General features: G+C 54.8%; 6 protein-coding genes across 8 annotated transcripts; 5 read left to right on the forward strand and 1 right to left on the reverse strand.

The window, feature by feature from the left end:
- Positions 1 to 477: 477 nt before the first annotated feature.
- EIF4EBP2 (eukaryotic translation initiation factor 4E binding protein 2) lies at positions 478 to 2,133 on the reverse strand. Its single transcript, XM_085229004.1, has 3 exons — positions 1,937 to 2,133; positions 1,554 to 1,727; positions 478 to 1,480 (listed from the first exon to the last, which is right to left on the reverse strand). Exons 1-3 carry the CDS (start codon positions 2,073 to 2,075, stop codon positions 1,449 to 1,451), a joined length of 345 nt encoding a protein of 114 aa, XP_085085130.1. The 5' UTR covers positions 2,076 to 2,133; the 3' UTR covers positions 478 to 1,448.
- A 59-nt stretch (positions 2,134 to 2,192) lies between these two features.
- On the forward strand, positions 2,193 to 5,082 carry LRRC20 (leucine rich repeat containing 20). Its single transcript, XM_085229003.1, has 4 exons — positions 2,193 to 2,527; positions 2,683 to 2,832; positions 3,218 to 3,385; positions 4,812 to 5,082. Exons 1-4 carry the CDS (start codon positions 2,446 to 2,448, stop codon positions 4,961 to 4,963), a joined length of 552 nt encoding a protein of 183 aa, XP_085085129.1. The 5' UTR covers positions 2,193 to 2,445; the 3' UTR covers positions 4,964 to 5,082.
- Positions 5,083 to 6,457: 1,375 nt separating this feature from the next.
- NPFFR1 (neuropeptide FF receptor 1) lies at positions 6,458 to 9,168 on the forward strand (the record flags this gene model as incomplete). The annotated part of the gene is made up of 3 exons (XM_010714312.3): positions 6,458 to 6,974; positions 7,793 to 7,892; positions 8,200 to 9,168. Coding segments are annotated over 3 exons (1,392 nt in total), but the record flags the coding sequence as incomplete, so codon positions are not given.
- Positions 9,169 to 9,872: 704 nt separating this feature from the next.
- On the forward strand, positions 9,873 to 18,105 carry PPA1 (inorganic pyrophosphatase 1). The gene is made up of 11 exons (XM_003207926.4): positions 9,873 to 10,033; positions 10,188 to 10,252; positions 11,664 to 11,717; positions 11,884 to 12,003; positions 13,114 to 13,200; positions 13,477 to 13,603; positions 14,358 to 14,485; positions 15,527 to 15,612; positions 15,824 to 15,893; positions 16,790 to 16,829; positions 17,757 to 18,105. Exons 1-11 carry the CDS (start codon positions 9,970 to 9,972, stop codon positions 17,786 to 17,788), a joined length of 873 nt encoding a protein of 290 aa, XP_003207974.3. The 5' UTR covers positions 9,873 to 9,969; the 3' UTR covers positions 17,789 to 18,105.
- A 166-nt stretch (positions 18,106 to 18,271) lies between these two features.
- SAR1A (secretion associated Ras related GTPase 1A) lies at positions 18,272 to 22,494 on the forward strand. The gene is made up of 7 exons (XM_085229678.1): positions 18,272 to 18,403; positions 18,535 to 18,609; positions 19,026 to 19,145; positions 19,562 to 19,627; positions 20,634 to 20,737; positions 21,051 to 21,182; positions 21,612 to 22,494. The coding sequence occupies exons 2-7, from the start codon at positions 18,552 to 18,554 to the stop codon at positions 21,726 to 21,728; spliced, it is 597 nt and encodes a 198-aa protein (XP_085085804.1). The 5' UTR covers positions 18,272 to 18,403; positions 18,535 to 18,551; the 3' UTR covers positions 21,729 to 22,494.
- Positions 22,495 to 22,812: 318 nt separating this feature from the next.
- On the forward strand, positions 22,813 to 25,585 carry TYSND1 (trypsin like peroxisomal matrix peptidase 1). 3 transcript variants are annotated; one of them, XM_085229656.1, is made up of 4 exons: positions 22,813 to 24,016; positions 24,792 to 24,922; positions 25,189 to 25,258; positions 25,335 to 25,585. In XM_085229656.1, the coding sequence occupies exons 1-4, from the start codon at positions 23,052 to 23,054 to the stop codon at positions 25,357 to 25,359; spliced, it is 1,191 nt and encodes a 396-aa protein (XP_085085782.1). In that variant the 5' UTR covers positions 22,813 to 23,051; the 3' UTR covers positions 25,360 to 25,585. The 3 variants fall into 3 exon arrangements, with proteins under 3 accessions (XP_085085782.1, XP_085085781.1, XP_085085780.1); XM_085229654.1 differs by having other exon boundaries at positions 22,814 to 24,016; positions 25,079 to 25,258; XM_085229655.1 differs by lacking the exon at positions 25,189 to 25,258.
- Positions 25,586 to 25,647: the final 62 nt, after the last annotated feature.

Here is a 25,647-nt window from a genome sequence, read left to right on the forward strand (position 1 = left end):
GTGGGGCACTGCTGCAAACTTCTGGATGAGATGGGGGACCCCAAAGCACCCCTCGCTCTCCTAAGGTTCAGAAAAGGAAGTGAAAGTGTGCATTGGGCAGCTGTCTGCCTCTTTCCCTGCTCCAGAAAACCTTTTATTCTCCTCCTGTGAGTTTTCCTTCCCTTGGCTGAACAGGGAGCCGGTGAAGGCCTCTGAAGCACCTTTCCACCACGTCTGTTCCAGCATTGCACCTGGTTTTGGAAGCCACCATCAGAAAAAGCACATTTTGGATCTTTCTGGAACAGCTTTTTGACACAGCGCCTCGTGGTTGTGCCATCTGCCGGTACGTCCCCAGCGGGACTTTCCTTGGTAGCTCTCCAGCTACACATTCAGGAACCTCCATGCCCTGCAGATGCTTCTGCCCTGCAAACATCCTGCTTTAGAAGAGCAATCACCACGTGGATAAATGGGGCTAAGGCCAAAGAAACCCCACACGTGTCACTGTCATAGAACCAAGATCTTTATTGACCTCACTGTAACAGCAACCACCGGTGGGAGCTTTCCTCCGCCTGTGCAGGAGACAGGAAAACCAAAAAACCCACCGACAACCCTGAACAGCAGAGAAGCTGCCCCGAGACGCCGGGCACTCCTTGCTTTTCAGCCAGAATCCCGTTTAAAACAAAACAAAGAGAAAAATAATCAGTAGAAAGTCGTAGAAATGTCGTAGAAAGCTGTAGAAAGTTCGCTTTGTCCTTGATTGTTTTTTTTCTTGGCTCGCAGAGCAGCTGTCCCGCAAGGCACCGCGTGGCTGATGGCCATCACCTTCCCCACCGCCACACTGCGTCCCCCGGCTGCTCCGGGGCCGTGCCTGACCCCCGAGGGCCAACGTTTTAAGGAAAAATATATTTCTCTCTATATAACATATATATCTGTGTGTGTGTCACAAGCACTCAGCTGCACGCGCATCGTACTTCCACTCGCATTCGCTTGCTCACAGCGTCCCAAAAAGCACCCGGCGATGAAGCCCACCCCAAACCCCATGGCACAGATTGGGGTTTGAGGGAAGAGACGCTGCCGCTCGGCCCTCCCTTCTCCCCGTATCGTGGTTGTCCCTCTTTTTAGTACCAAAAAGTGGAAAACTGAGGGCTCTGTGCCACGTACGGCCCCATAGAAATTGGGAGCCCAGGTGCCGGAGGGGTCTAATCCGGACCCAAGAGTTTGCACTGCACGGAGATGCCGGCACCTTCCCAGTGCCGTGGCTGCTGAAACTTCCCAGGGAAGGCCCAGGATGGGAGCCCAGAAGGCAGCACCTCCATTTCCAGGCACTGTTCCTTAAGACCAGTTAAGAGAAGGGGATGGAGCGGGGCGATGCGGCGAAAGACCAAAACAAAACAGGAGGGGAAAAAAAAAACAAACAAACAACGGACCAATAAACGGGGCAATGGCGAAGGAGAGCGGCGGGCGCCCGGTCAGATGTCCATCTCGAACTGCGCGTCGTCCCCTGCAAGAGACACCAAGAGAGGCACGTGGGCATCCCACGGCTCGGGGACGCCCGGGAGGGGCCGCCCGCTTACCGGCCGCTGGCTTGCCGTCCTGATTGCTGGGGCTGGTGGGCTCGGCCTTGGGCTCGTCGCCGGCCCCGGGGCTGGTGACGCCGGGGATGTCGGGCAGCTGGCACGGCGGGGTCTGCGCCATGGGCGAGTTGCGGCGCTCCAGCAGGAACTTACGGTCGTAGATGATGCGGGTGCCTGCGGCGGGAGGGCCGGGGGACGCGTCCGTGTCTCCTGGGCGCTCTCCCCCGCGGCGTGCCGCCCTTAGGGACCCGGACCCCCACCGACCCCGACCCCCTCCGCCCGCAGCCTCGCCCCCTCCGGGCGGCACGGCCTAGCCTCCCTCCGGGGCCCAGCCGCGGGGAACGCTGAAATCCGGGGCGCCGTTTAGGGCTTCGCGCTCTTACCTCCCGGCGTGGTGGAGAAGAGCGTGCCGCCGGGCGTGGTGCAGCAGCCGGGCGGCAGCGAAGCGGCGTCTCCGTGCGGCGCGGGGCGGGCGGGGATGGCGCGGCTCTGGCTGTGCTGGCGGCCGCCCGCCGACGCCATGGCCCCGCGCTATTGTCCCCGCGGGGCGGGGCCGCGCCGTCCCCGCCCGCCGCCACACGTGGTCCGGCGGGGAGGAGGGCTCCCGGTTCCAGGCTCCCGGCTCCCGCCCGGAGGACCCGGGTTCGGCTCCCGGCGCGGGGAGCGGCGCCACGTGGCTCGGTCCGCACGGTTTTATCTCGGACGGGAGTCCGCCGGAGAGCCCTCGCCCTCCCCGCCGCCCACGCGAAGCCCCGCTCCCGCGAAGCCCCGCGGATCCCGCGGATCGCACCCCCCCGCCCGCCCCGGCAGAGCACATGTCCCAGCGCTTTATTTTTAGCAGCGGGGAACGCCGCCTCCGTCTCGCCCGCAGTGTCCCCCCCCGGCCGCCCCCATGCAGAGAAGGATGGGCGAGGCGGTGGCCCGCGTGGCCAGGAGGGTGAACGAGACGGTGGAGAGCCAAGGCGACACGCTGGGTAAGGCCGCAGCCCCGGCGGGGTGCCGCGCCGCTCCGTCCCCGCACCGCGCCGGGGTGCGGCGGGGCCCCGCCGTGCAGGAGGGCCGCGTGTTTGGCAGCCTGGGGCCGGGCGCTGTGCAGCTGCCCCCGCCGCTCACCCGGCTGTCCCCGCAGACCTGGCCGACTGTAAGCTGGTGGCTTTCCCCGCCGGCATCTACAAGGCGGTGCGCAGCGTCACGCAGGGCATCCACCGCATCTCGCTGGCTAACAACGAGCTGAAGGCTCTCGGCGCACGCTTCGCCATCACCTTCAGCCAGCTGCGAGGTAAGCGCGGGCCGGCCTGCCGTCACAGGACGGCTGAGGTTGGGAAAGCCCTCTCAGCTCACCCAGCCCACCGCCCACATCCCTCTGTACCGCATCCCACGGCTCTGCAACGCAGTTGGTGGGGGGCAGCCGGCCCACGACAGGGGAGTTGGAGTGCAGTGATCTTTAAGGTCCCTTCCAAGCCAAGCCGTTCTATGATTCTGTGACACTCCCCAGCACCTCAGTATGTTTTGTGTAGTGAGGAGACAGCCTGTCAGCACAACACCAGCCTAGAGCACATCCATGCATTACATACAGCTCCGCACAGCAGCCCTGGCTGCTGGAGGAGTCCCCCGCTGGGAGCTTTGCTGCATAGAATGGAGGATCAGCTTTGTTCCCCTTCCAGAACTCAACCTGGAGGGCAACCTCCTGCACCGCCTGCCCCAGGAGCTGGGCTCCCTGCTGCACCTGCGTACCATCAACCTCGCCCGCAACAAGTTCCGGCACTTCCCCGAGCCCCTGGCGGCTGCCCCTGCACTGGAGAGCATCAACCTGGAAGGGAACGAGATCGCAGGTGAGAGGGAGGGGGCTGGGGCGGAAAAGTGGTGGATGTGACCGTATCCCTTTTCACCACCCCTCCGGGCTCCTCCATTCAATGGTTCATGGCTGTATGGTCTGGGACCACGATGAAGTCCACTGGGTTACTGTAAAGCCTCCAAAGGCTGAACTTTTTGTATGATTTGTGAGCTTTTATTTACATTTACCTCTTCTTCACTGTGCTCAGCAGCAAAGGAGAGTTGAGGAGAACCCATTAGCGTGAGCTTAGCCAGCACACATCTTCGTTTTCCTTGATGGCCATGCAGCCTTTGAACCCTCTGCTTGCTGCTATGGCTGGTAGAAGACCAGCATCATCTCTGTCTTTGGAGACGATGCTGAAGCACCTGAAAGTTCATCCTCATGCTGTTATCTAGCAGCCTGCACGCTTCCAGCCAGCATAGCATGTCTTAGTGGTGTGGAGATGAAGGTTCGTCCACCTTTTATGACTCAGGACCCAGGTTGCACCACTCAGCTCCATAACAAACTGAGGATCCTGCTCTGGATAAAAGCATGGCAGTCTACAAAAGGTGGATGGAGGTTGATTGGTGGTGGCTTTGCACACCAGGTTTTGGTGCTGCCATTCCAACCACACGTGGTTCCTGGTTCTGCCCATTCCCTTCTGCTGCACTGGAGACAAAGCTGCTCTCAGGGCCAAACCAGATTCAAGATATCTGCTGGAGGGGGTCTCAGTCTTCTGGGAGGTGCTGAACCGCAGCTCGAGGCAGCGGGTGATGTTCTCTAGGGAAACGGGAGGATGAGCACATCGATTAGTGCCTGCCTGCAGCCCTAGGCTCCGGAAAAAGCCCTTCAGTGCTGCCAGCCACCCCTTTCATCTCAAGGAGCTCTTAACCTGCAGAGTAGTGATGCATATATTAACGTCAGGGCTCTTAACCCTTTCCCTGCTCCTTGCAGTTATACCACAGCATTATTTTTCATGCTTAAGGGTGATGCCACCATGCAGCTGCACACTCCCCGGTTGGACCATCATTGGTTTCCTCCGATGCCTGCTGGTTCCCCAGCAGCCTTTCATCCCAGCGAGCTGGATTTTGTCACTGTTATCATTATATTCTGATCAAAGGAAAATTACCGCTGGCTTTAATTATGAAAGAGGCTTCTTGCTTTCTTTCTTCCTGTGTTTTAATGCCTGTTTTCTCCTTTCCACCCGTTCTGTTTGGGAAAGCAGGACAAGGAGGGGGAGCAGTTGGCAGCAGGGTTCAGGCAGCTGTAAGCATGGGCACTGCTGCTGCTCCTTGCTGCCCATACATATTGTTATGAGCAGCACCGGGCTTTGCAGCTGCATTTAACCTGTTCTATTTTTGTTGTTGTTTCTTTTTTTTTTTTTTTTTTTGTAATAAAAACACCCTCCCCTTCACAAATCCTGTTCCCTTTGTTCCCCCTTGCAGAGGTGCCAACAGAGGCACTGGCCACCATGTCCTCACTGCGGAGCCTCAACCTGCGTGCCAACCCTGTGTGCCCTGCTGTACGCCTGCTCGTCCAGCCCCTGGTCCCCTTTGAGCTGCTGCTGTCACCTGAGGGCAACGTCCCCACAGCCTGACATGACCCTGCTGCTGCCCGGCGCCTGGAGGAGTGCTCCCTGGCCCATGAGCTCCCCATGGCTTCCAGCTGCTGGCACGATGTGCCCAATGCCTGATTAAATGTGTGATGTGCATTGTGTTCGCTGCATTGATGCATTATTGGTTGCCAGCAATGGGCTGGAAGGAGCCAGAGTCCCCACAAAGTCCCCGTGATGGGCACACGTGTGTGCACGTGTTCAGGGTGGTGTCCCAAGGTCTTCCCAAGGCTGCAAGGAGGGTGCCAAGGGGCTGCAGGGATGTCGCGGAGAGGATGCTGAGGGGGCTGCAGGGAGGGCTCTCAACAGGATGCAGGGGGGTCACAGCATGGTGCTGTGGGGAATTAGGAGGACCTTTAGCTCCCAGGCACTGGAATGTAGGAGGGAAAGCTTTCCCTGCATCCTCCGCCAGGAGGAAGCATGCTGGGGGGTTCCCCCAAGGGGCTGTGGGATGCCCACCACCACGCAGGGCAGCATGTGACTTCTGGACTTGCCTTGCCCTACAGACCCAGGTGTGACACAGTGGGAGTCAAGGGAACCTGAGCAGCCAGGTGACCACATCTGCAGTGCTGGGGGCGAGCAGAACTGCTCCGGCTCCAGCCTCGCTGAGCCGCCTGTGGGTACCCCGGTATCCATGGCAATGGGAGGATGCTTCCCCCCCCCCCCTTTTCCTCGAGCTGCTGCCGCATCCGCAAGCAGCGGTGACGGCGGCACAGGAGCAATGCTCAGCAGCGGGGACCCCTGGCTGGAGGAAACCTCCTTCCCCACCTCCTGATGCAGGCGCTGCGGCACCCGGAGCCAAGTGGGGGTGAGTCGCAAAGCAGGGATCCTTTTTCCTCCTTTCATTGCGGTTTTTCCTTCTCCATCAACCCGGGGATGTCCCCACCGCCGAGGAGTGCGAGGAGGACGCATCCCCATCCAGCGCAGAGCTTTTTATTCTCACCTCTCCTTCCAGTTCCCTCTCGGAGCATCCTCTTATTTCTCACCCGGTAACATTGCAAGGGATTGCAGTCCAGGGTGATAAAGTCAGGCAAAGTTTTGGGCTTAATATAGGTATCAGGCAGTGCTGCTGCGGGCTCTGCTGCTGCCCAGTCCAACGTTTCCCTTTCCCTGCCTGAAAACTGCAGCCAATGAGCATGCAGGGTGTCTCTCCCCCTGCTCAGCAGCCTCCCACATCCCTGCCGGGGACCGGTGCATGGATCTGCTCCCCCAGTAGGTCTGCAGTGGCAAAATGACGTTTCCCCATCCAGCAGGAGCTCTCCTGGCTGCAGGTAATTATAATAATTATGTATAATTAAGGCTGCATGTGGAAGAGTACAGGGGGTCCTCCTACCTGGACACTCTGCATGCTCCTGTACCAACTGCATGGCAGTCCACACAGATGCATCTCCTGCATGGACTGAGCACTGTAGTGCAGCGAGAGGTGGGCTTCTTACCATGCCCTGCTTTCCTTGCATGATCCCTAGGAAAATCCCATGAGAACAAGATGCCTGCTGTCCTTCTTTAACCTTTCATCAAAAATTAATTCTGAGCTTTGAGGAACATCCACACCGCCGAGCCATCCCACCTGCTGAGCTAATCCAGCCCCATGTGCTGGAAGCAGAAATATGGCTGGGACTCCCCACATTTGAGATCATTAGGAAAAGAAGGGAACCATTGCTTCATCTCCCCTTCTATCTTCATTTTTCTGCTTTCCCTTCCTTAGACCCCTCCAATGGCAGCTGGGCTAACGCCAGTGAAAGCCAGCTCCTGAAGGAAAATTACACCTTCTTGGCATACTACCAGCACTCCTCGCCTGTGGCTGTGATGTTCATCCTAGCCTACACCTTCATCTTCCTCATGTGCATGATTGGCAACATCCTGGTGTGCTTCATAGTGGTGAAGAACCGCCAGATGCGGACGGTCACCAACATGTTCATCCTCAACCTTGCCATCAGCGACCTGCTGGTGGGCATCTTCTGCATGCCTACAACCCTGGTGGACAACCTCATCACAGGTGAGCAGGGCATGGGGTGAGACGTGATGGGGAAGGGAAGTGTTGAGAGACACCATCCACCTTCTTCTTGCTCTCCCTGAGGGGCTGCCTCCAAAACTCTCTCCCATTTTTTGTGCTGAGTTCAAGGAGGGTGGCAGGTGGGCATTCAGCCATATCTGATGGAGGTTCAAAGCCATAATGCTGGTTTCCATTATATCGAGTGGAACAAGCCACAGCCAGGGCAGAGTATTTATATAATTACTGCCACATGCAATTTATTAATTGTGGCCTCATGCCCAGGCAAGGCAGGGTGTCACATCCTCCTGTTTCCAAGGGGCACAGGGTCTTTTTTCAAAGTTTCAAAGGTAAAAAGGGTTTGGGTGGCATTTTGGCTCCATGATATCATCTGTGTGTCCCAATGCTGTGCCACACCCGAAGATACCTTAGCAGGGAAAACAAATTAAAGCCCAGCAGATCAAGGACCCAAAGGTCAGTCTCTCTGATAACAGCTGGAGTCCAACAGAAATCTTGCTCTACAACCTTCTGGAAAGTGTAATACACATCTCCTTTTTTTTTTTTTTTTTTTTTTTTGGTAGTCCATTGGATATACAGTCCATTTTATATACTGCTGAAGTCCGTGTCTGTATGAATAAGAAGAAAAAAACACAGCTCCCCCTCTTAGGACCAGGATTTACCATCACATGGTGGATGGGGACATCTAGAGGGAGTTGCTGATGGATGTTGATGAGGCAAACATGTTCAACCTCAGGGCTGATGTGGGGGGGGACATGGGGACATGGGCCAGCCCACTATTCCCAACACTCCCTCTGTGTTTGCAGGGTGGCCCTTTGATAATGCCATGTGCAAAATGAGTGGCCTGGTACAGGGCATGTCTGTCTCCGCCTCTGTTTTCACACTGGTGGCCATCGCGGTGGAGAGGTATGTTTGGATGGGGGGATCCTGACACCTCATCCTGCATGGTGTTTGGGCAATTCCCAATGCATGTAACACTCCAGTCCCACCACAGGGCTACCTTCCTTTCTTTGGGGTATCCCATCGTGGGCATGGCCCTCTTCCCAAGCTTGGACACCATGGAGCACCACATCCCCACTCTCTTCACCTCCCACTTTGCTCAGAGATGTGGTGATGGTAAACTGGAAACTCAAAGAACCTCCAGGTCAAAGCCATGCTAATGCACCTGGCTGCTTCCTTGAGGTGTGATAAGGAGGTCCCACAAACCCCACAGGTTTCGCTGCATCGTCCACCCCTTCCGGCAGAAGCTGACGCTGAGGAAAGCCCTGGTGACCATCGCCATCATCTGGGTACTGGCCCTGCTCATCATGTGCCCCTCCGCCATCACCCTAACTGTCACCAGGGAAGAGCACCACTTCATGGTGGACACCTACAACAACTCCTACCCCCTGTACTCCTGCTGGGAGGCCTGGCCCGAGACAGAGATGAGGAGAATCTATACTACCGTCCTCTTCTCCCACATCTACGTGGCACCCCTCGCCCTCATTGTCGTCATGTATGCTCGCATCGCCTTCAAGCTCTTCAAGTCAGCAGCACCCGCCCGCAGCACCCGACCCGAGGAGCCCGAGGGGAGGAAGGTGTCCCGTAGGAAGGCAAAGGTCATCAACATGCTCATCATCATGGCCCTCTTCTTCACTCTCTCCTGGCTGCCCCTCTGGACACTGATGCTGCTGACAGACTACGGGCACCTCAGCGAGCGCCAGCTGCACCTGGTCACTGGCTACATCTTTCCCTTTGCCCACTGGCTGGCGTTCTTCAACAGCAGCGCCAACCCCATCATCTATGGATACTTCAATGAGAACTTCCGACGGGGCTTCCAGGAGGCCTTTAGGGCCCCTTTCTGCTTGCCACCACGCCGGCAGCACCGTGGGCCCTATGGTGCCCGCAACCGTGTCTTCACCCAGCCCCAGGCCAGCGACTCTCCCCCACACTCAGAATCGAGGCCACTAGCATCCCGACGGGCTGGCATCCCTGCATGGAATGGCTGAGCAGCTCTGGCCACCAGCTTGTCTGATAGACGTGGGTCTAGATGGGGACCTCGTGCATGACACTATAGTGGGGGAGGAAACCCCATATTGTTGTGGTTTTGGGGTCTTGATGTGATGATTAATGAGTGTCCAACCCAAGGGCTTGTTGGGGAGTGGAAGGGAATAGAGATTTACAAAGTTATTGAAATAAAGGCACGACCTGCTGATGTCATGACTCCAAGTCCCCTGTTTACTCAGCCCATGCCAACTGTTATGGGATGTGCGGCAGTGGGAGAGAAGATCCATGCATGGGCTGTTCCATACTATCCTGGGCCATGCCCAGAGGAACTACATGTTGTTGTGGCCCTGTGCTGCCATACCAAACTGGGTCATATCATGCCATACTGCTATGGCCCTACTGGACTGTGCAATGCTCTTGCGGCCTTGGTGGACCATGCAGTTGTGGCCACATGTGCCAGACCACACTACATTATTGTGGCCATGCTGGACACTAGTGTGTGGTTGTGGCACTGGTAGACCATGCCACCTCATGCTGTCATGGCCAAGCAGTGCTGTGCCATGCTGAATCATGGCACCTCATACTGCTGTGGCCAGGCAGTACCATGCCATAGTGAACCACGCCATCCTATCCACAGGGGCGCAGGCTGTGCTAAACCACCCACGCCCTGCCAGCCCACGCCACTCTGCATGCACACGTCACCCTGCGCCACGTCATGTTACCGCACAGTGGCAGGGCAGCAGGGCGGCTCTTTGCGCCTGCGCGGGGGCTCGGAGGCGGGGCTCTTGGCGCTAGGAGGCGGGGCTAAACGAAGAGGGGGCGGGGTTACGGGCCGAATGGGGCGGAGTTGGCGCTGATGGGCGTGACTAAACAGAAGTGGGCGAGGCTACGGGCCTGGGGGGCGTGGCTATACCCGGGGGCGTGGCTACGGCCGCAGGGGAGCGCGGGCTGCGGCGCCTGCGCAGTGATCCGAGCAGGCAGCGGGGAGCGTGTTGCAATGGCGGGGTACAGCGTGGAGGAGCGTGCCGCACCGCACAGCCTGGAGTACCGCCTGTTTTTCAGTGAGTGTGGCTGGCAGCAGACCCCGGCTTCTCACGTCCCTTCTCTCATCCTCTTCTAACCTTCGTTCCCCCCCATCCTCCCACGGGGCGCTCACCTTGGGCGGACCCCAGGCCCCAGGGGCTGCCCCGCTGAGCGCCGCGCTTTGCCTTGCAGAGGACGCGGCCGGGCGGTACATATCCCCCTTCCACGACATCCCGCTGTACGCGGACGCCGGCGAGGTGAGGGGATCGCCGGGGTTTGGAGGTAGGGGGTGGTTATGGGGAGGGCAGAGGGGCTGCAGAGCTGAGGGTACTCTCCGGAAAGCAGTTGGAGCGGCCCCGACGTTGCTTTTGGCTGTTCGGAGGAGAAGAGGCGGACTGCCGTCAAGGACAGCGATATGCTGGTCTTCAGAAGCGGATACCGTGCTCCAAAGGTCCTCAGAGCAGGAAAATTGGGGTGGTGCTGTGCTCTGCAGGTGCTATTGGAGCGGAGCAGGGTGGTTACAGGGGTGCGGTGCTGCCCATGGGCTGGAAGGCTGCACAGGGACGTTTCTCACTTGGTTTGTTTGTTAGCAGCACCAGGCTGTCACACTGTGTCTGAGCACCCTGATCTTTCTCTGCAGACTGGTAAGCTAGAGAGGATTACTGCAGGGAGGTTTTCCAGCCGTGGGCTGGGAGGTGCTGACCTCATCCGTGTGTCCTGTCTGAGGGACTGACCTTGGGCTGCCTGCTGAGTGTCTGAACCAAGCCAGGTCCGTAGCTTGAGGCAGCAGAGCTGGGGGAGAGGTGTGCAGAGCCCCAAGCATCCTCTACCTGCACAGCCAATTCTTTATTCTCTGCAGCTACGTATAAACAAAACTAATAACTATCCACTTACATTTTAATTACACGTGGGAAGTGACCCCCTGCAATTAGGGATATGCAATGAACTCGTTAGGAAGGGGTGCGAGCAAAGTCAATGACATAACAACACTCGTTACACAATAGCAATCTAATTATGGTGCGATATTGCCTGTCTGGTATTACCTTTGCAATGCTAATACTGCTTAATCTGGGAATTAGAAGCCTTGCGGATGCTAAAGGGTAAGGTTTGACTGTTTGTTAAAAGCCATAATCTCTTCCAACAGCAAATGTTAAGGTTCAAGTATGAAACAGCTGTTTGTTTTTTTTTTTTCCTGAGGAAGAAGGGACCGAGTCCCCTCAGCATAGCTAGAGACAGGTCTCACCCATAAGTGAGATGCTGCACAGCGTGGCTCTGTGTTTCCCCCGATAACCCTCTCCCTGCACCTCTTGACCCAGAAGGTCCCCTTCTGTGAGGAGGGGGCTCAAACACCTGGGAAGTGATGTAAGCCTGAATACTGCACCCGTGCAGCTGTCACTGATCCACTTAAGTTTCCTGTTCTGCAGAAAGGTGACACAGACCTTTCGTCTGTTGGTACCTCAGAACACCTGCAATCTAGGTTATCTTCATGGGACTAATATTTGAGTGATGATGCAATGGACTGGACTGCAGGCCATCTAACAGGAGTATCAAGATTGGCACTAGGGAAAAAAAGCATAAAGTTCTGTTTTTCACGCTTACTTACACATGCCCTACTTTGAAGTGTGATATTGAGGTTCCACCTGTTCACTGATGTTTTGCTTTCTTCAGAATGTGTTCAACATGGTCGTGGAAGTACCTCGATGGACAAATGCTAAAATGGAGGTAACTGTATTGCGGGTCTGGGCTGAAGTGCTTGAGCTGAGCAGGCTGCTAACCCTGCCCGCTCTCCCTGTGGGCTCCAGGCTCTGCAGCCTGTGGGTTAGAGCCAGCTTCGTGGAAAAAGCCACTGGTTTCCTAGAGAGCCAGATTTATGTAACTTCTCTTTCAGATTGCAACAAAGGATCCCTTAAACCCAATTAAGCAAGATGTGAAGAAGGGAAAACTGCGCTACGTAGCTAATGTGTTTCCCCACAAGGGCTATATCTGGAATTACGGTGCTATCCCACAGGTACTGGATGTGTCTCACTCTTTGGGTGGGAAGGGGGTGTGCCTATGTTTGTCTCTGACTGACACCATTTCATGAGAGTAAAGTCTGAAGTGGAACTCCGCATCTGCAACTGTACATATAATCCTGCTAATGAGGAGAACCTGTCAAGAGAACAGTGATGCCTGCAGGTAGAAATCTCCAGAGGCAGGCATGTAGGCATTGTAAAGAAGCTGTTCTGATACAAGCAGCTGCTGCATCACTCCTCACCTCGAGTATGGCCACAGAAGTCAGTCTTCATCTTTGGACTCAGGATGTGTTTGCTGCACAGGAGAGCTGAAAGCGCACAGTGGGTGTCTGGCAATTCTGTATACTTCATTCCTGCCTGGTGGAGCAGTAGGACCTAAAGCTTTAAGCTGTAGTACAGGGCCTTGGAGTGCAGCCCCCAGACTGGATTATCTCAAAGACCCTGTGTGCTGTGAGTTAGCAACCAGTGAATTGTGTCCTCTTGCTCCTGACCAGAAACCTGCTTTAAGCAGCTGTTGTTTTCAGAGGCTCAGCTCCAGTACCTCCTGGAGCCTTGCGTGACTTCAAACACTCGCTGCTCCTGCTGAGATGCAGAAGGACACCAGGCACCATAGGGTGTGGGACTCGCATTCCTACTTCTGCTCTGCTGCCTTCAACTGCTTAACTGAAAGGAAGCAATACACCCGTCTGTCTTCCACCTTTGTTATCTGGGGTTCAGGAAACTTCTGTTAAGAAATGAATAGGGAGAGGAACAGGCAGGAAGCCAAATCAGTGAGCATTCTTTATAGATGTGAACTTCACCTTTATGTGGCTGTTTAATTTGAGAGGAAGTCTGAAATGTTGTTAAAGGGTTTGGCAGTGGGAAAGACCAGTTTACCTTTGGCTGGATAAGAACTTGGATTGAAACTGCATTTACAGGCAACCATAAAACAGTAATGCAATTGCTAGGTGTAAAAGTGAATGCGAAGTGGACCATCACCTGTATCTTCAAGGGAATTGCATGCATGAAGTAAACCTGCCTTTTGCTTCTTCTTGAGTCCCTATTCAGCATATGGAGAGATTTGCTTGTTTTTTTTTTTTTTTTTTTTCCTTTCTTCTTTTCTGTAGACTTGGGAAGACCCAGGGCATAAGGATGAAAACACTGGCTGCTGTGGAGACAATGATCCAATTGATGTATGCGAAATTGGAAGCAAGGTAATACATTCCAGAGGGTAACTGTCTGTAATTAGTGTCCTCAATTGTTCAGAGGAATTATTCATTTCTTGCCACCTGTATCTTAAGAAGATGATGTTTCTCCCCCGTCTCCAGAGATTGAGATCTTACAGTGCAAGCCCCATGAGCCTAGGCTCATGAGCTGCTGATAAGAGACAGCTGCCTTTGTGGCATAGGATTGTTTGCTGCACTCTGACAACTTGTACGAACTCCATTGTGCTTTCCTTGAATGTGTACAGAGAACTCTTGTCCTTGTAGGTCTGCTCACGAGGAGAGGTGATTAAAGTGAAGGTGCTAGGCACGCTGGCACTGATTGATGAGGGAGAGACAGACTGGAAGATAATTGCTATCAACGTTGAAGATCCTGAAGCAGAAAATTATAACGGTAGGGAGGAACATGTCTAATCCTTCCCTTCCTGCCCTGAGTGTCTGCAAGAGGCTTTTGGGTCAGCATTTGGACAGATGCAATACAGACCATAGCAACAGAATAGAATGTTAAGCTCTAGCGAAACACTATACTATTTACACAAATTAAGACCTTTGCAATAGCAATGATAGCAGAGTGGCACAGTCCTAGGCTGTAGCAAATAACAAGCCCAAACACAACGGCTGTGGATGCAGAAACAAAGGAAGAAAAACTACTTACCTTTGGAAGGCCTCAAGTATACAGGGATCTTCAGAGAGATGCCCTTACCTCCACTGCCAACCCTTAAATGAGGGCTGGGAAGGGGTGGATCCTAGCTCCACACTTTTCAATCACTCAGGAGCATTGCATGCACCTGAGCTCCCCTGGCTTGGCCCTGCCTTCCCACCAGGTGCTCAATCACTGGTTTAAGCTGTGACTTAGCATTTCTGATACACACGGTATCTTGAAGAAAAGGGTGCCCTGTAAGTGGAAGTATGTGTTGTCCAGCAAGTCTCTCATCAAAGCTGTTTAAATGTGTCAGTGACTTTGTTCTGAGAATGAAATGCTAAGTTCCTTCTCCGTGCACAGGCATCCAGGTTGTGTTTGTGTTGAAAAGTGTCTGGGATAGTGCTAGGGCTATGTCAGGAGCAGCTGAAAGAGCTCAAAAGACTGGGACAGTAGCAGAGTAACTTCTGCTATTGGATCTGGCTGACCAACCTTTCTCTCTGGCCAGATATCAGTGATGTCAGAAGGATGAAGCCTGGATACTTAGAAGCCACGGTGGACTGGTTTAGAAGATACAAAGTACCTGATGGAAAGCCAGAAAACCAGTTTGCTTTTAATGGAGAATTTAAAGATAAGGTAGGGCCAGCATTCTTTGTGACTGTGAACAGACAAAGGTATGCTGCCTAAAAACTGAGCTCTGGCGGCATGAAGATGCGAGTGAGTAGTTGTTGACAGAGTGGGTTTCCATAGCACCAGAGGATAGCCACCTTTATTCTTCCTGCTGCTTTTCCAGACCACCATTCTGCTTGTTTCTGAGCTGATGCTTGCAGAAATACTAGAAGAAGCACAGGGTTGTTGCCCTGCTACTATTGTAGACTATTAGTCTGTCTTCTAAGTGATGTTTGCACAAGATCACTTCAGAGCTGGCAGTCTCCATATCAGAACAAGAACAGAAAACATGGAGTTTATTTGCTCCTAACTGGAGCAAAGGGTGTATGATGTCACTCTTTGACTTGCAGTAGGCTGCAGTGGAAGGAAGCCAGGAAAGGAGGGAGGCAAACTTCAGAGTTAAAATGTTTCATCATTTCAGGCCTAAAGAGCAAAGCTTGTCAGGTGTTCCCTGGTTCCCTTACAGAAAGGGCTCTGCCTCAGCAGCATGGTTCATTTGTCTCTGTTTCTTCTCTGTGTGTAGTCAAATAACTTCCTGCTCCTGAATGAGAGCTCTCTTAACTCCTTGTGTCAGGTTGGGTGGACTGGGACATCTCATTGCACCTCTGCATGGGCAAAACTGTAATCAAGGCAGAAGGTAGCAGCAAGAGTCCTTGCACACGTTGCTGCAGTGTTTTACTTGGCTTTGTGTTGTGTCAAACCAAGACATTTACTGCTGGCCTTCATGCTGGGACAATTGTGTGTGCTTTCATCTCCGGCTGGCCAGTTAACGTTTGAGTATATACCACTGCTTTAAAGGAAAAAAGCTGTGCTATGCTTGGAAGCAGACTCCTTTTCAAACAGTTACAAACCTGGAATAGCTGTGCATTTCTTCCTGTTGGTAGGCACAGCTGTTGAATGATCCACCTGGAGTGGAGGGAGGCCATTTATTGCAGGGAACTCAGAGATTAGAGAAAATGATTTAGTGTTTATGCCTAATGCAATGTTTGTTCTCATCTTCAACTTTAGGATTTTGCAGTAAATGTTATCAAAAGCACGCATGAACACTGGAAAGCTTTGATAGCTAAAAAAACTGACGGAGGAGAGATCAGCTGGTAGGTTAATGCTTGTGTTGCTATGCTCTCTCCTTTCTCAGAAGCATCAAGGAATTTCCTTTTTCATCTACCGACATGCTTTCTGTTAGCTGCTTGCTATCTCTGCAGGCAACTAGGCAGCTACAATAATGATGCTTGGTATTCCATCATCTAATGCTCTTGTGGGATAGACTTGAATTCTGTATACTCACAAGCAACCTTTCTCTTCCAGCACAAATCTGACAGTCTCGGGCAGCCCCTTCTGCTGTAGTCAAGAGTGCGCAAAAGCTACTGTGGACGCAGTAAGTACAAATGGATGTGTCCTATCCCCAGTGTCGGTGTGAGGCAAGACAGTGTGATTTGTGTGGTACCGTAAACCTTCGTCTTTGTGTGAATAGCACTCTGTGTGCTCAGAAAGTTTTGGGTGACTGAACGCAGCATCTGTTTCTGGTTAAATGAGATGAATGTGGAACAAGAAAGATACTTTTCTAGAAGCTTCCCCTCACCCTTGGTCATCTGGGAGAGGAATCCAAACCAAGCTTTGTGTGAAGGTCTGCATTTCTGACCTGTAGCTTGGCTGTCAGCTGCTCAGCGTATGTTCAAGTATTTGATCTTTCACAAGCTTCACAGTACAGGTCACCCTTTGAGATGAGAGAGCCTACTTTCTTAGAGACTCACAGCCAGGGACCCTGCATGTTTTGCTATGAGAAGTTTGATTTCCCAGTTTAAGTACCATTATTCCAAGTCAGGACTCGACTGAATCTCCGTAGGCTTATGAAATACATCAGTAACTTGAAAGTGGTTGAAGGGGCAGCAAGATTAGAATAGCAGCATTGCTTCAGTGCATGGAAACACTACTGGAACTGAGAATATCTCCTTAGATTTCTATTGTGGTCATCTGCTTAACTCTTGGTTTGAAAGCCTTGTGTCTTCTGGCCCTGCAGTATGAGCAGGACAAAAGTCTACCTAAAGCAAAGCATTGCTGGCATGGAGAGGAGGAGGCTGTGCAATGGCCAGGCTCAGCTGCACATGAACTTGTGTGTTCCTTCATAGCTGACCAGCCCTGACTGCCACAGACAAATTTATGTGGCTCACAACTAGAACTGTGCTTAGAAGTGATTTGCACAGCCCAAAGTGATCTCTTATGATATTAGTCTGCACTAACAGCTGCTATCTGCTCTTCCACTTCTCATTTCAGGCACCACCGTGTAAAGCTGCCAACCCAATCCCACCTGAAGGTAAGTTCCCAAACTCACATTGCATTCTGGTGAGGACTTCCTCAGAGAAACTATCTGTAGGAGAATCAAGACTGACAGCTACAGGCTTTGTCAGAAATGTCTCATTTCTCATAATGCTGTTCAGTTGCCACATCACTTGTACTGGGCCTTTACTTCCTTGTTGTGGAACGTGATGCTGGGATGTAAGCAAGAGACTTGGGATGCCACTTCACTGTGGAGAAGTTTGATCTGTAGCAGTCCCTCAATGCTGGAAGAAGAGCACTTCTGAGGACTGAAGTGCAGTGGTAGCAGCAGCATTTTCACTACTTCCCAAGCAGGGTTTCATCAGTGTCATCAGTCCAGGTGAAGTGAGAAAGGGAAGCACTTCATTTTCACAAAGAGGGGGAGAAAATGGCCGTGAGGGCAGTGCTTCAGTTGCTGCTGACAAAGGCTCTTGTCACTAAGCAAGTGGCAGCTGCAAGCTGGTAGTAAGGTTTTCTGCATGTCAAGACTTGGTCTGTTGCGCAGTGCACAGCTGCGTAGGAAAATGACAACTGTGGGACAACTCTTAGGCCTGCTGAGTCAGTTGTGTGCAAGGGAAGCTGTGCTGCCAGCCCCTTGGCAGAGCCGTGTGGCTGCTGCTCATGGCCTGCTGAGCTTCCTGAGGGCTTCAGTGCGCGTAGGGCGTGTGATGCAATTGGCAGGAGCCGGTGCAAAGCGCTGAGCTGGATGTGATGTGTACAGCACCATGCAAGTCAGCTTTGGGCCAGTTCACACTTGAATCATTAAGGCTGGAAAAGCCCTTTCAGATCACCTCACCTCCGCCTCCTTTCAGGAGTTGCAGCGAGCGATGAGGTCTCCATTGAACCTGCTGTTCTCCAGGCTGAACCATCCCAGTTCACGGAGTGGCCATACAGGACTAACCCTGCTTTGTTCTGCCCCATGCAGTTGACAGGTGGTTCTACTACCAGAAGAACTGAGGGTTGAGGATGCCCTGTGCAGCAGCTGCACCCTTCCCACCGCGAAGTCACCACGTGCAGGAGTAGCCCAGAAGAATAGTGCTGGTGACAAGGCGGAGACCTTGCCTGTGACTTTCACCAATTAGAACTGCCTGTCTAGCCGTGACGCCTGGTACATCGGGTCTTGTGGAGGCTAGAAGACATAATTTGTCAATCAAAAGCTGCTGCTTGTGCGTGGTCTCGTGGTATTTTGTAACTGTCAGCACCTGCACGGCTTCAAGTACAGAGGCTCACCCGGTACGCGTGCTGGATGTTCGAAATAAAACTACTGAACTGTCCTCTGTGCGTCCCGTGCTCCTTTCCCTGCTCTGAGGGAGCGGGGAGCTCGCTGCTCCGGCTGCGTTTGGTGGAGGATCCTTACGCTCGTCGCGCCGCCGCTCGCGGGACTCGAACCCGCGGTTCTGCCGCTGGGGGGACGGGCTGCGGTCGGGGCACGGTGGCGGCGTGCCGTGACGTAGCGCCGTAGGGTCGACGTGGGAGCCAGCGCGGCGGACCGGAAGCGGGCGTGGCGCAGGAGCGACGCACTTCCGGCGGGGAGCTGGCGGCGGAACGGGAGCGGGGTCGCCGCGGCCGGAGGTGGGCGCCGGGCCGGAATAGGCCGTGGGGAGGGCCGGACCGGGCGGAGGATCTCGGGGGAAGGGGGGCTCGGAGCAGCGGGGGGCGGGCCTGGCCGCGTCACTGATCTCGGCTGCCGCTGTGCCCCGCAGGCGCTCGATCGTCAGCGATGTCTTTCATCTTCGAGTGGATCTACAACGGCTTCAGCAGCGTGCTGCAGTTCCTGGGTGAGGCCCCGCGGCGCGGTTCCCTGCGGCCCTCCGGCCGCCGTCCCGGCTCCTTGCAGATCGCGTCTCGTCGTTCCGGGCGAGGGGAGGGGTTGATGTTTAGGACCCGCTGGCAGGAAGCCGGCCGGCCCGGGGCAAACGGGCTCTTCTCAAGGAAGCGATGTGTTACTCCGTGCCCGGCCTTGGCGCCAGCAGCCTGCTGCTGCCTGATGCGTTCAGTCCATCTTCACGTTGAACCCCTCTCTGGGGCAACAGATCATCGTATTACCATACAGCGAGCTCACAGAGTTGCAGGCACTGTTTTAGCAAGATTCGTGGCTTGCTAAATTATTTCTTCTCGGAGCAGTGTGGAAGCACAGGTGGCAGCCAGCTCTGGGGAGGGACCCATGGACGTGTTTCTCTCTGCTTGCCTCCAGGGCTCTACAAGAAGTCTGGAAAACTCGTCTTCCTGGGCCTGGATAATGCGGGCAAAACCACGCTGCTGCACATGCTCAAGGACGACCGGCTGGGCCAGCACGTCCCCACGCTGCACCCCAGTACGTCTGCCCTGTGTGACGGTGGCAGCTCTGCTCTGGGGCTGACGTGAATCGGTGTTTTATTTTCAAATATAGTGGCCAAGAAGTGGTGTGGGTTAGTGAATATCACACACCGCAACTGGGGAGGGAGAGGGCTTCTGATAGAGTCACAGAGCATCCCAAATTGAAGGGAACCATGGGGATCATTGAGCCCAACTCCTGGATGTGTGATAAAGGATAAAAAGCACAGATTAATAAGCACATCCCTAAGAGGCAAGGAAGTTATTTTCTCCCATTTGTGAAATCATGAAAGTTTCAGAGGCTGAGTTCATCAGGGACCAGGTATCTGATACAGGGGCCATGTGATGCTGGTGCACATCCCCAAGAACCACTAGCTATAATAATTCCTTTCTTTTTTCTGTGTTCTTGCTTTCCAGCCTCAGAGGAGCTGACAATTGCTGGAATGACCTTCACCACTTTTGATCTAGGTGGCCACGAGCAAGGTAAGTGCCGGCTCACTGAGGAAGGTCTGTTGATTTCAGTTGTGTTCCCCAGCCATCTTTGGAAAGATCTCCCAAAAATAAGTGCTGGAGAGCAATGGGAATCAGCAATACCTAACTGCTTGTAGCTTGAAAGCAGCTGTGGAGTCAGAGAGATCAACTGGAAAGGTGATACAAGTGGTGTAATGATAAAGGGACTAACACAATAGAAAGATATTATAAGGGAAGGAAAAAACACTACTCACCTGTCTCTGAAGATGTAGGGTCACAGGGGAAAACTCCACAGAGGAGGGATCTCCAGAAAGAGATCTTTCTCTTGTGGCAGTCAGCCTTTAAATGGGGTCTAAGAGAAGTACAGCCAGGCTCCACCCCTTACAGTCACACAAGTGAATTGCCTTCACCTGTTCTCCTAGGCTAACTGGGTCCTTTTCCCAGGTGATCTATCAGTGGTTCAGGACATGACTCAACAGTTACCATACATGGAGCCATTACTAGAAATGACCTGGCTCTAGGAAACTGGTTGTTTCAGTGGCTAAATGCTTGTGCTTTATTTTGGCAGCGTGGAAAAAAAAAAAAAAGCTGCCAGCTCATGCTCTGCTGCCTGAAATATTTTTAGCTGTAGAAGGCTTGTATGTCACGGGCTTATTCTTTTGAATAATCACTGAATTTTTATCTTTAGATTTCCTTTCTGGAAGTCCTAAGAAAAGTTTTTCTGCATATTTTTGTGAATACCCACAAGCAGACTGACGATCAGGGCTTTTGCTGCAACAGGAACAGTGCTCGTCAATATAGCATAGACAAACTCCCTGTGCACAAGTGTTGGTTGCCTGCTGACAAGCACCTGTCACACAGCAATTATCTGATCACTTGTGAAAGCGCGGAGAGCAAGAGCAGTATGGCTGGCTGGCTGTCCCAGCCTGCCCCAAAAACCCCAGGGGGCGGTTGGAGCTCTGCTGTGGGCACAGCAGCCCTGCTGTTCTCACGGAGGTGTTGGTCTCTTGCCTTCCAGCCCGCCGGGTGTGGAAGAACTACCTGCCTGCCATCAATGGGATCGTCTTCCTGGTGGACTGCGCAGATCACTCCCGGCTTATGGAATCCAAAGTTGAGCTTAATGTAAACTTCACTTTTTTCTCCTTTCCCTGACACCTTTGACTAGCTAAATTATAAAGAGTGTACCCTTTTGGTGGGATGGTACTTGAGGCAGCCTTGACGCCCTTGCTGTGGGGTGACTGTAGGCTCCTGAGCACACTTTAGGGAATTTTGGAAATGGCCCATGCATCCTGCAAAGCCCTTCTGGGAAGATCCCTCCCACGGGAGCTGTAGCACCAAGGAATAACCTTTGTGGGTCACAGAGCTTACTGAAACAAAGCTCAGATGACAGATGTTCGTTCTGCCTCTGTGTAACTTAAAGATGTCTTGCATGCAGGCGCTAATGACAGATGAAACAATATCCAATGTGCCAATCCTTATCTTGGGCAACAAAATTGACAGACCTGAGGCCATCAGTGAGGAGAAACTGCGGGAGATCTTCGGGCTTTATGGACAGACCACGGGGAAGGTAGGGAGGCACGCGGTCTGGGCACTTACAAGTACATGTTCCTTGCAGAGAGAGGTGCCCTCTGGAAGCCAACTGGTTTGTTCCTGTGGATTTGTCCTAAACATTTGACTAGGCTGAACCTTTAATAACAGTGATGCCCTTGGGCGAGTTTTGAAACATCCAGAGTTGTGCAAAGCACAGCGCTCCTAGTTAGGAAATAAGGTGGTGTGCTTGAGTTTGACAATGGTTAAACACATTGTCAGGCTCTTCTGGTTTTATTGCTCCAAATTTTGTTCAGCTTACTGCCTCGCCCCATTGTCAGTGCTTAAAATTAGAGTTGATCAAAAGTGCTGGGTAACAGTAACAAAGCACTCTGGGTGCTTGCTCAGCCGCTGGCTTCGGGAATCGTCTCAGGCTGGCCGTGCTCCTGATTTGTCTCTGGGCCTTCAGGGAAACGTGCCACTGAAGGACCTGAACGCGCGCCCCATGGAGGTGTTCATGTGCAGCGTGCTGAAGAGGCAAGGCTACGGCGAGGGCTTCCGCTGGCTGTCGCAGTACATTGACTGATGCAGAGCGCGATCCCGGACTGATCCTGCTCGCAGCTCCCTATGGACTGTCCTATCGGGACACAGAAGGCTTCCCAACCCCAGAGCGGCGCGATCGTGGGACCTGGTGAGCGCCCATCCTTGCACAGTGGTGACACAACTCCTTTCTATGCCGCGGGGACGCGGTGTGGCTCCATCCCTCAGGTGCCGCGGTTCCAGCAGCGACACGGCCGGCGGGATCAGGACACGGCACCGCTCCGTGCCGCTGGAAGGAGCGCGTCTCACCACTGTGGCCAGCTGACTTCAAGAACAACGAGAAAGCAATTCTATTTTTTAAAGAAAGTGTTCATGTAAACAGCATCCCTTCTAACTCTTTAGTTTTAACATTCATCTTGTTTAGTCCAGAGTCTCTTTAGGGTTTTTTAAAAACATATTTAGACTTTTTGCAAAATTACCAAACAAAGCATCACGATATGGAAGTCCTCGATGAGCAGCAGCCGGCTCCGGCACTCCGTGGGATGCCCGCACGGTGCCACGCCGACACACAGCAAGGGTCTGGGACAGCACGTGTGGCACAGGGCTGCAGCACTGCCCGCCCTCGGAGCGCCGCTGTGGGACCACGGGGCCGCCAGCAGCGGCTGCAGCATGGAAGCGTTGGACATTGGCATATCATAAGGTTGTTAGCGTAGGCCGCAGCGGTTTCTTTTCTACTCGGTGGGTTTTTTGTCGAAGTTTCCTTGCTGTCTAGCTCACGTTGCGTTCAATAAAGACGTGTCTTTCTGCTCTCAGGGTGGCGGTGCCCGGCAGGTGTTTCACCCACTGGCTTCGTGTAGGTGCACGAGTGCGGCTGGCTGCGGGCACCTCCTGCCGCTTGTCAGCAGTCACCACTTTCTGCATCTTCCAGGAGTTTAACGTTGTATGAGGGGGAGAGGTTTTAACTTCTGCGTTCGATCCTGCAGGTGGAGACACAGAAAAAGCAGCGTGGGCGCTCCCTGCTGCTTTGCATGGCGCAACCCCGTGCAGCGCCCACCTACCGTTGTGCGACGCCCGGCCTCTCGCCACGTCGGCACGTTCAGCTCCGCCCTCACCAATGGGGTCGGGCCGCGGGGCCGCCGGTGGCCAATGGGCGGGCAGGGCGGTGCGGGGCTGTGCGGCCATGGCGGCGGTGGGGCGGCGCGTCGCCGTGCTTTGCTTTGCCTCCGGTTGCTCCGCTTTGCTTGAGTTGGTCCGCGTTGAGTTGCAGCGTGCTGTGTTGCTCTGCGTTGAGTCGCTCTCGTCGCGTCGCTCTGCGTAGCGTTGCTCCGTGCCGCATTGCTCTGCGTTGCGTCGCGCCGCTGCCCTGCAGATGGCTGAGGACGGCACCGCCGTGCCATGGGAGCTGCCCGGCTGCGTGGTCAGTGTGTCGGACCCCTCGGAGCCGGACGTGGAGCCAAGCAGTTGCAGCGGGGCCATCCTGTGCCGCAGCCCGGGCCTGGTGCTGTGCCCTGCTGCCGTCTTGGTGCCCTTCCTGCAGCCCGACGTCACCGCCTGGCCCCATGGCGATGCCCTGCCACCCTCGGCGTTGCGGCCCGGGCTGCGCATCTCGGTGCTGCAGGCTGCCCCGCCGCCTGACGCCGTGCAGCAGCACGTCGCGTGCCCGCTGGCCCTGCTGCGCTGCGATGCCTTCGCCCGCGCGCTGCCTGGCACGCTCAGCATGGCCGAGGAGAGCACCGAGGCCCTGCCCTGGTTCTGCTGGCTGCGGGTGCCCGGCCTGGACACAGCTGGCGGTACCTGGACGCCCTGGGCCCCGGCAGCCACGCTGCACAAGGGCGCGGCGCTGCTGACCTGTGGGACGCCCTTTGGTGCGCTCTGCCCTGAGCTCTTCCTCAATGCGCTGAGCACCGGTGTGCTGAGCAATGCCACCGGGCCTCACCGTGCCCTGCTGCTCACCGATGCGCGCTGCCTGCCCGGCACCCAGGGTGGACCCGTCCTCGCCCTCGCGCCCGCATCCTCCCCACCACGCCTCGTGGCTGTCATTGCCGCCACCGCCGGCTGCCAGGGAGGCCAGGGGCTGGGGCTGGCACTGCTCTGCTCCCTGCACGCCCTCCTGCAGAGTGCCCGCGGAGTGCTGCCCGAGCTCAGCAGCCTGCCTCCGCCACTGCCGCTGCCCGAGGCCCACGGCAGCCCAACACTGCGCTGCGCCGTGCTGGTAGAGAGCGGGAACAGCTGGGGGTCGGGCACGCTGGTGGCCCCACAGCTGCTGATCACCTGCCGGCACGTGTTGCAACCGGGCGCCCCGCTGTGCGTCACCCTGCGGCACAGCACCACGTGGTGAGTGTGGCCCTGTGGGGTGATAGGGGCTGGGGGTGGGCAATGCGTGATGGGTTTGCAACCCAAAATGGTGGTGAAACCCAGCATGAGTCTTGCAGTGGATGTGTAACCAAACATTGGTCGTGCAACCCAGAATGGACCATGCAATGGATATGCAACCCAACATGGGCCATGCAATGAGTGTGCAACCCAACATGGTTGGGTATCGCAATGTGAGCAATGCAATGGGTGTGTAACCCAACGTAGGCCATGCAATGAATATGCAACCCAACATAAGCCTTGCTATGGGCATGCAAGCCAGTGTAGTTGTGCAACCCAACATGGATCGTGCACAGGATGTGTAATCCAACATAGCTGTGCAACCCAGCATCGGTCATGCAACTCAGCATGGGCCATGCTATGGGCGTGCAACCCAACATGGGCTGTGCTGTGCAATGGTTTCCCAATCCAACATGGGTGTGCAATCCAGCAAAGTTCATGCAACCCAGCATGGGCCACACAATCTGAAATAGGTCATGCAATGAGGATGCAACCCAAAATAGGTCATGCAATAAATGTGAAAGAGCTGGGGCACTGCAGCAAAGAGCTGCTTCCCTTTGGCCACATCCAGGTTTGGAAGCAATGTGAGATGCAGTGCAGGGTGCAACTTGCACTTTTGACTGCACATCGGACTGTTGAGCATCCCCAGGGCCATGTCCATGGCATGGCTCACCCCTAACCCTGCTTTTTGCTTTTTGCTATTTTCTTTATTTTATCCCCATTTTGTCACCCACAGTGACACTATTCTGCAGGCCCGCCTGGTGTTCGCCACGACTGAGGCATCCCCCTTCGACGTGGCAGTGCTGGAGCTGCAGGACAGTGTGCCCAGCTTCCAGCCCCCTGACCTTGCCACCACTTTCCAACCCGGTGAGTGCCAGCTTCGGGTTGGGGGGTACAGGGCACAGTGGGATTCCATGGGGGAATGGGGCTGGGACAGTGGCATCCTATAGGGACAGTAGGGTCCTATGTAGGGGTGCCATTGGAGGTGTGATGGAGTGTCCTAACACCGATGGTATGGTGCAGGGGAGGCGGTGCTGGCGCTGGGCTTTGGGGCGCTGGGCCGTGCGTGTGGCCCCTCAGTGACGGGGGGTGTGCTGTCGGCCGTGGTGGGAACCCCCCCGGTGATGCTGCAGAGCACCTGTGCCGTGCACGCTGGCTCCAGTGGCGGCCCCCTGCTCTCTGCCCGCGACGGATGCCTGCTAGGTGAGCCCCTGTCCCCACTGCATCCCTTAAGTGTCCCCATTGCGTTAATCCCTTTGGTGACATCTCCTTTCTCCAGGCATCGTGGCCAGCAACGCGCGTGACAACGCTGCAGGGACCACCTACCCACATCTCAACTTCTGCATCCCCATCTCCCTGCTGCGCACATCCCTTGCCCACTATCGCTGCAGCGGGAACCCTGCTGCCTTCGCCCCACTCAATGCTGCCAGCGAGGGGGCACAGGCGGCATGGCGGCTGCAGCAGCGGCCCCCCAGCAAGCTGTGACCCCTCCCCCCAAATTGGAGTGCTTCCATAAAAGCCCTCACTTGAGCCCTGGAGTTCCTGGTGGTGGCTGGGGTCAGCGGGATGTGGTGGCCCCCCAAGCGGGGCAC

The sequence above is a fragment of the Meleagris gallopavo genome, chromosome 8 (genome assembly GCF_905368555.1).
Source record: "Meleagris gallopavo chromosome 8, MGAL_WU_HG_1.1, whole genome shotgun sequence".
NCBI classification, from domain to species: Eukaryota; Metazoa; Chordata; class Aves; order Galliformes; family Phasianidae; genus Meleagris; species Meleagris gallopavo.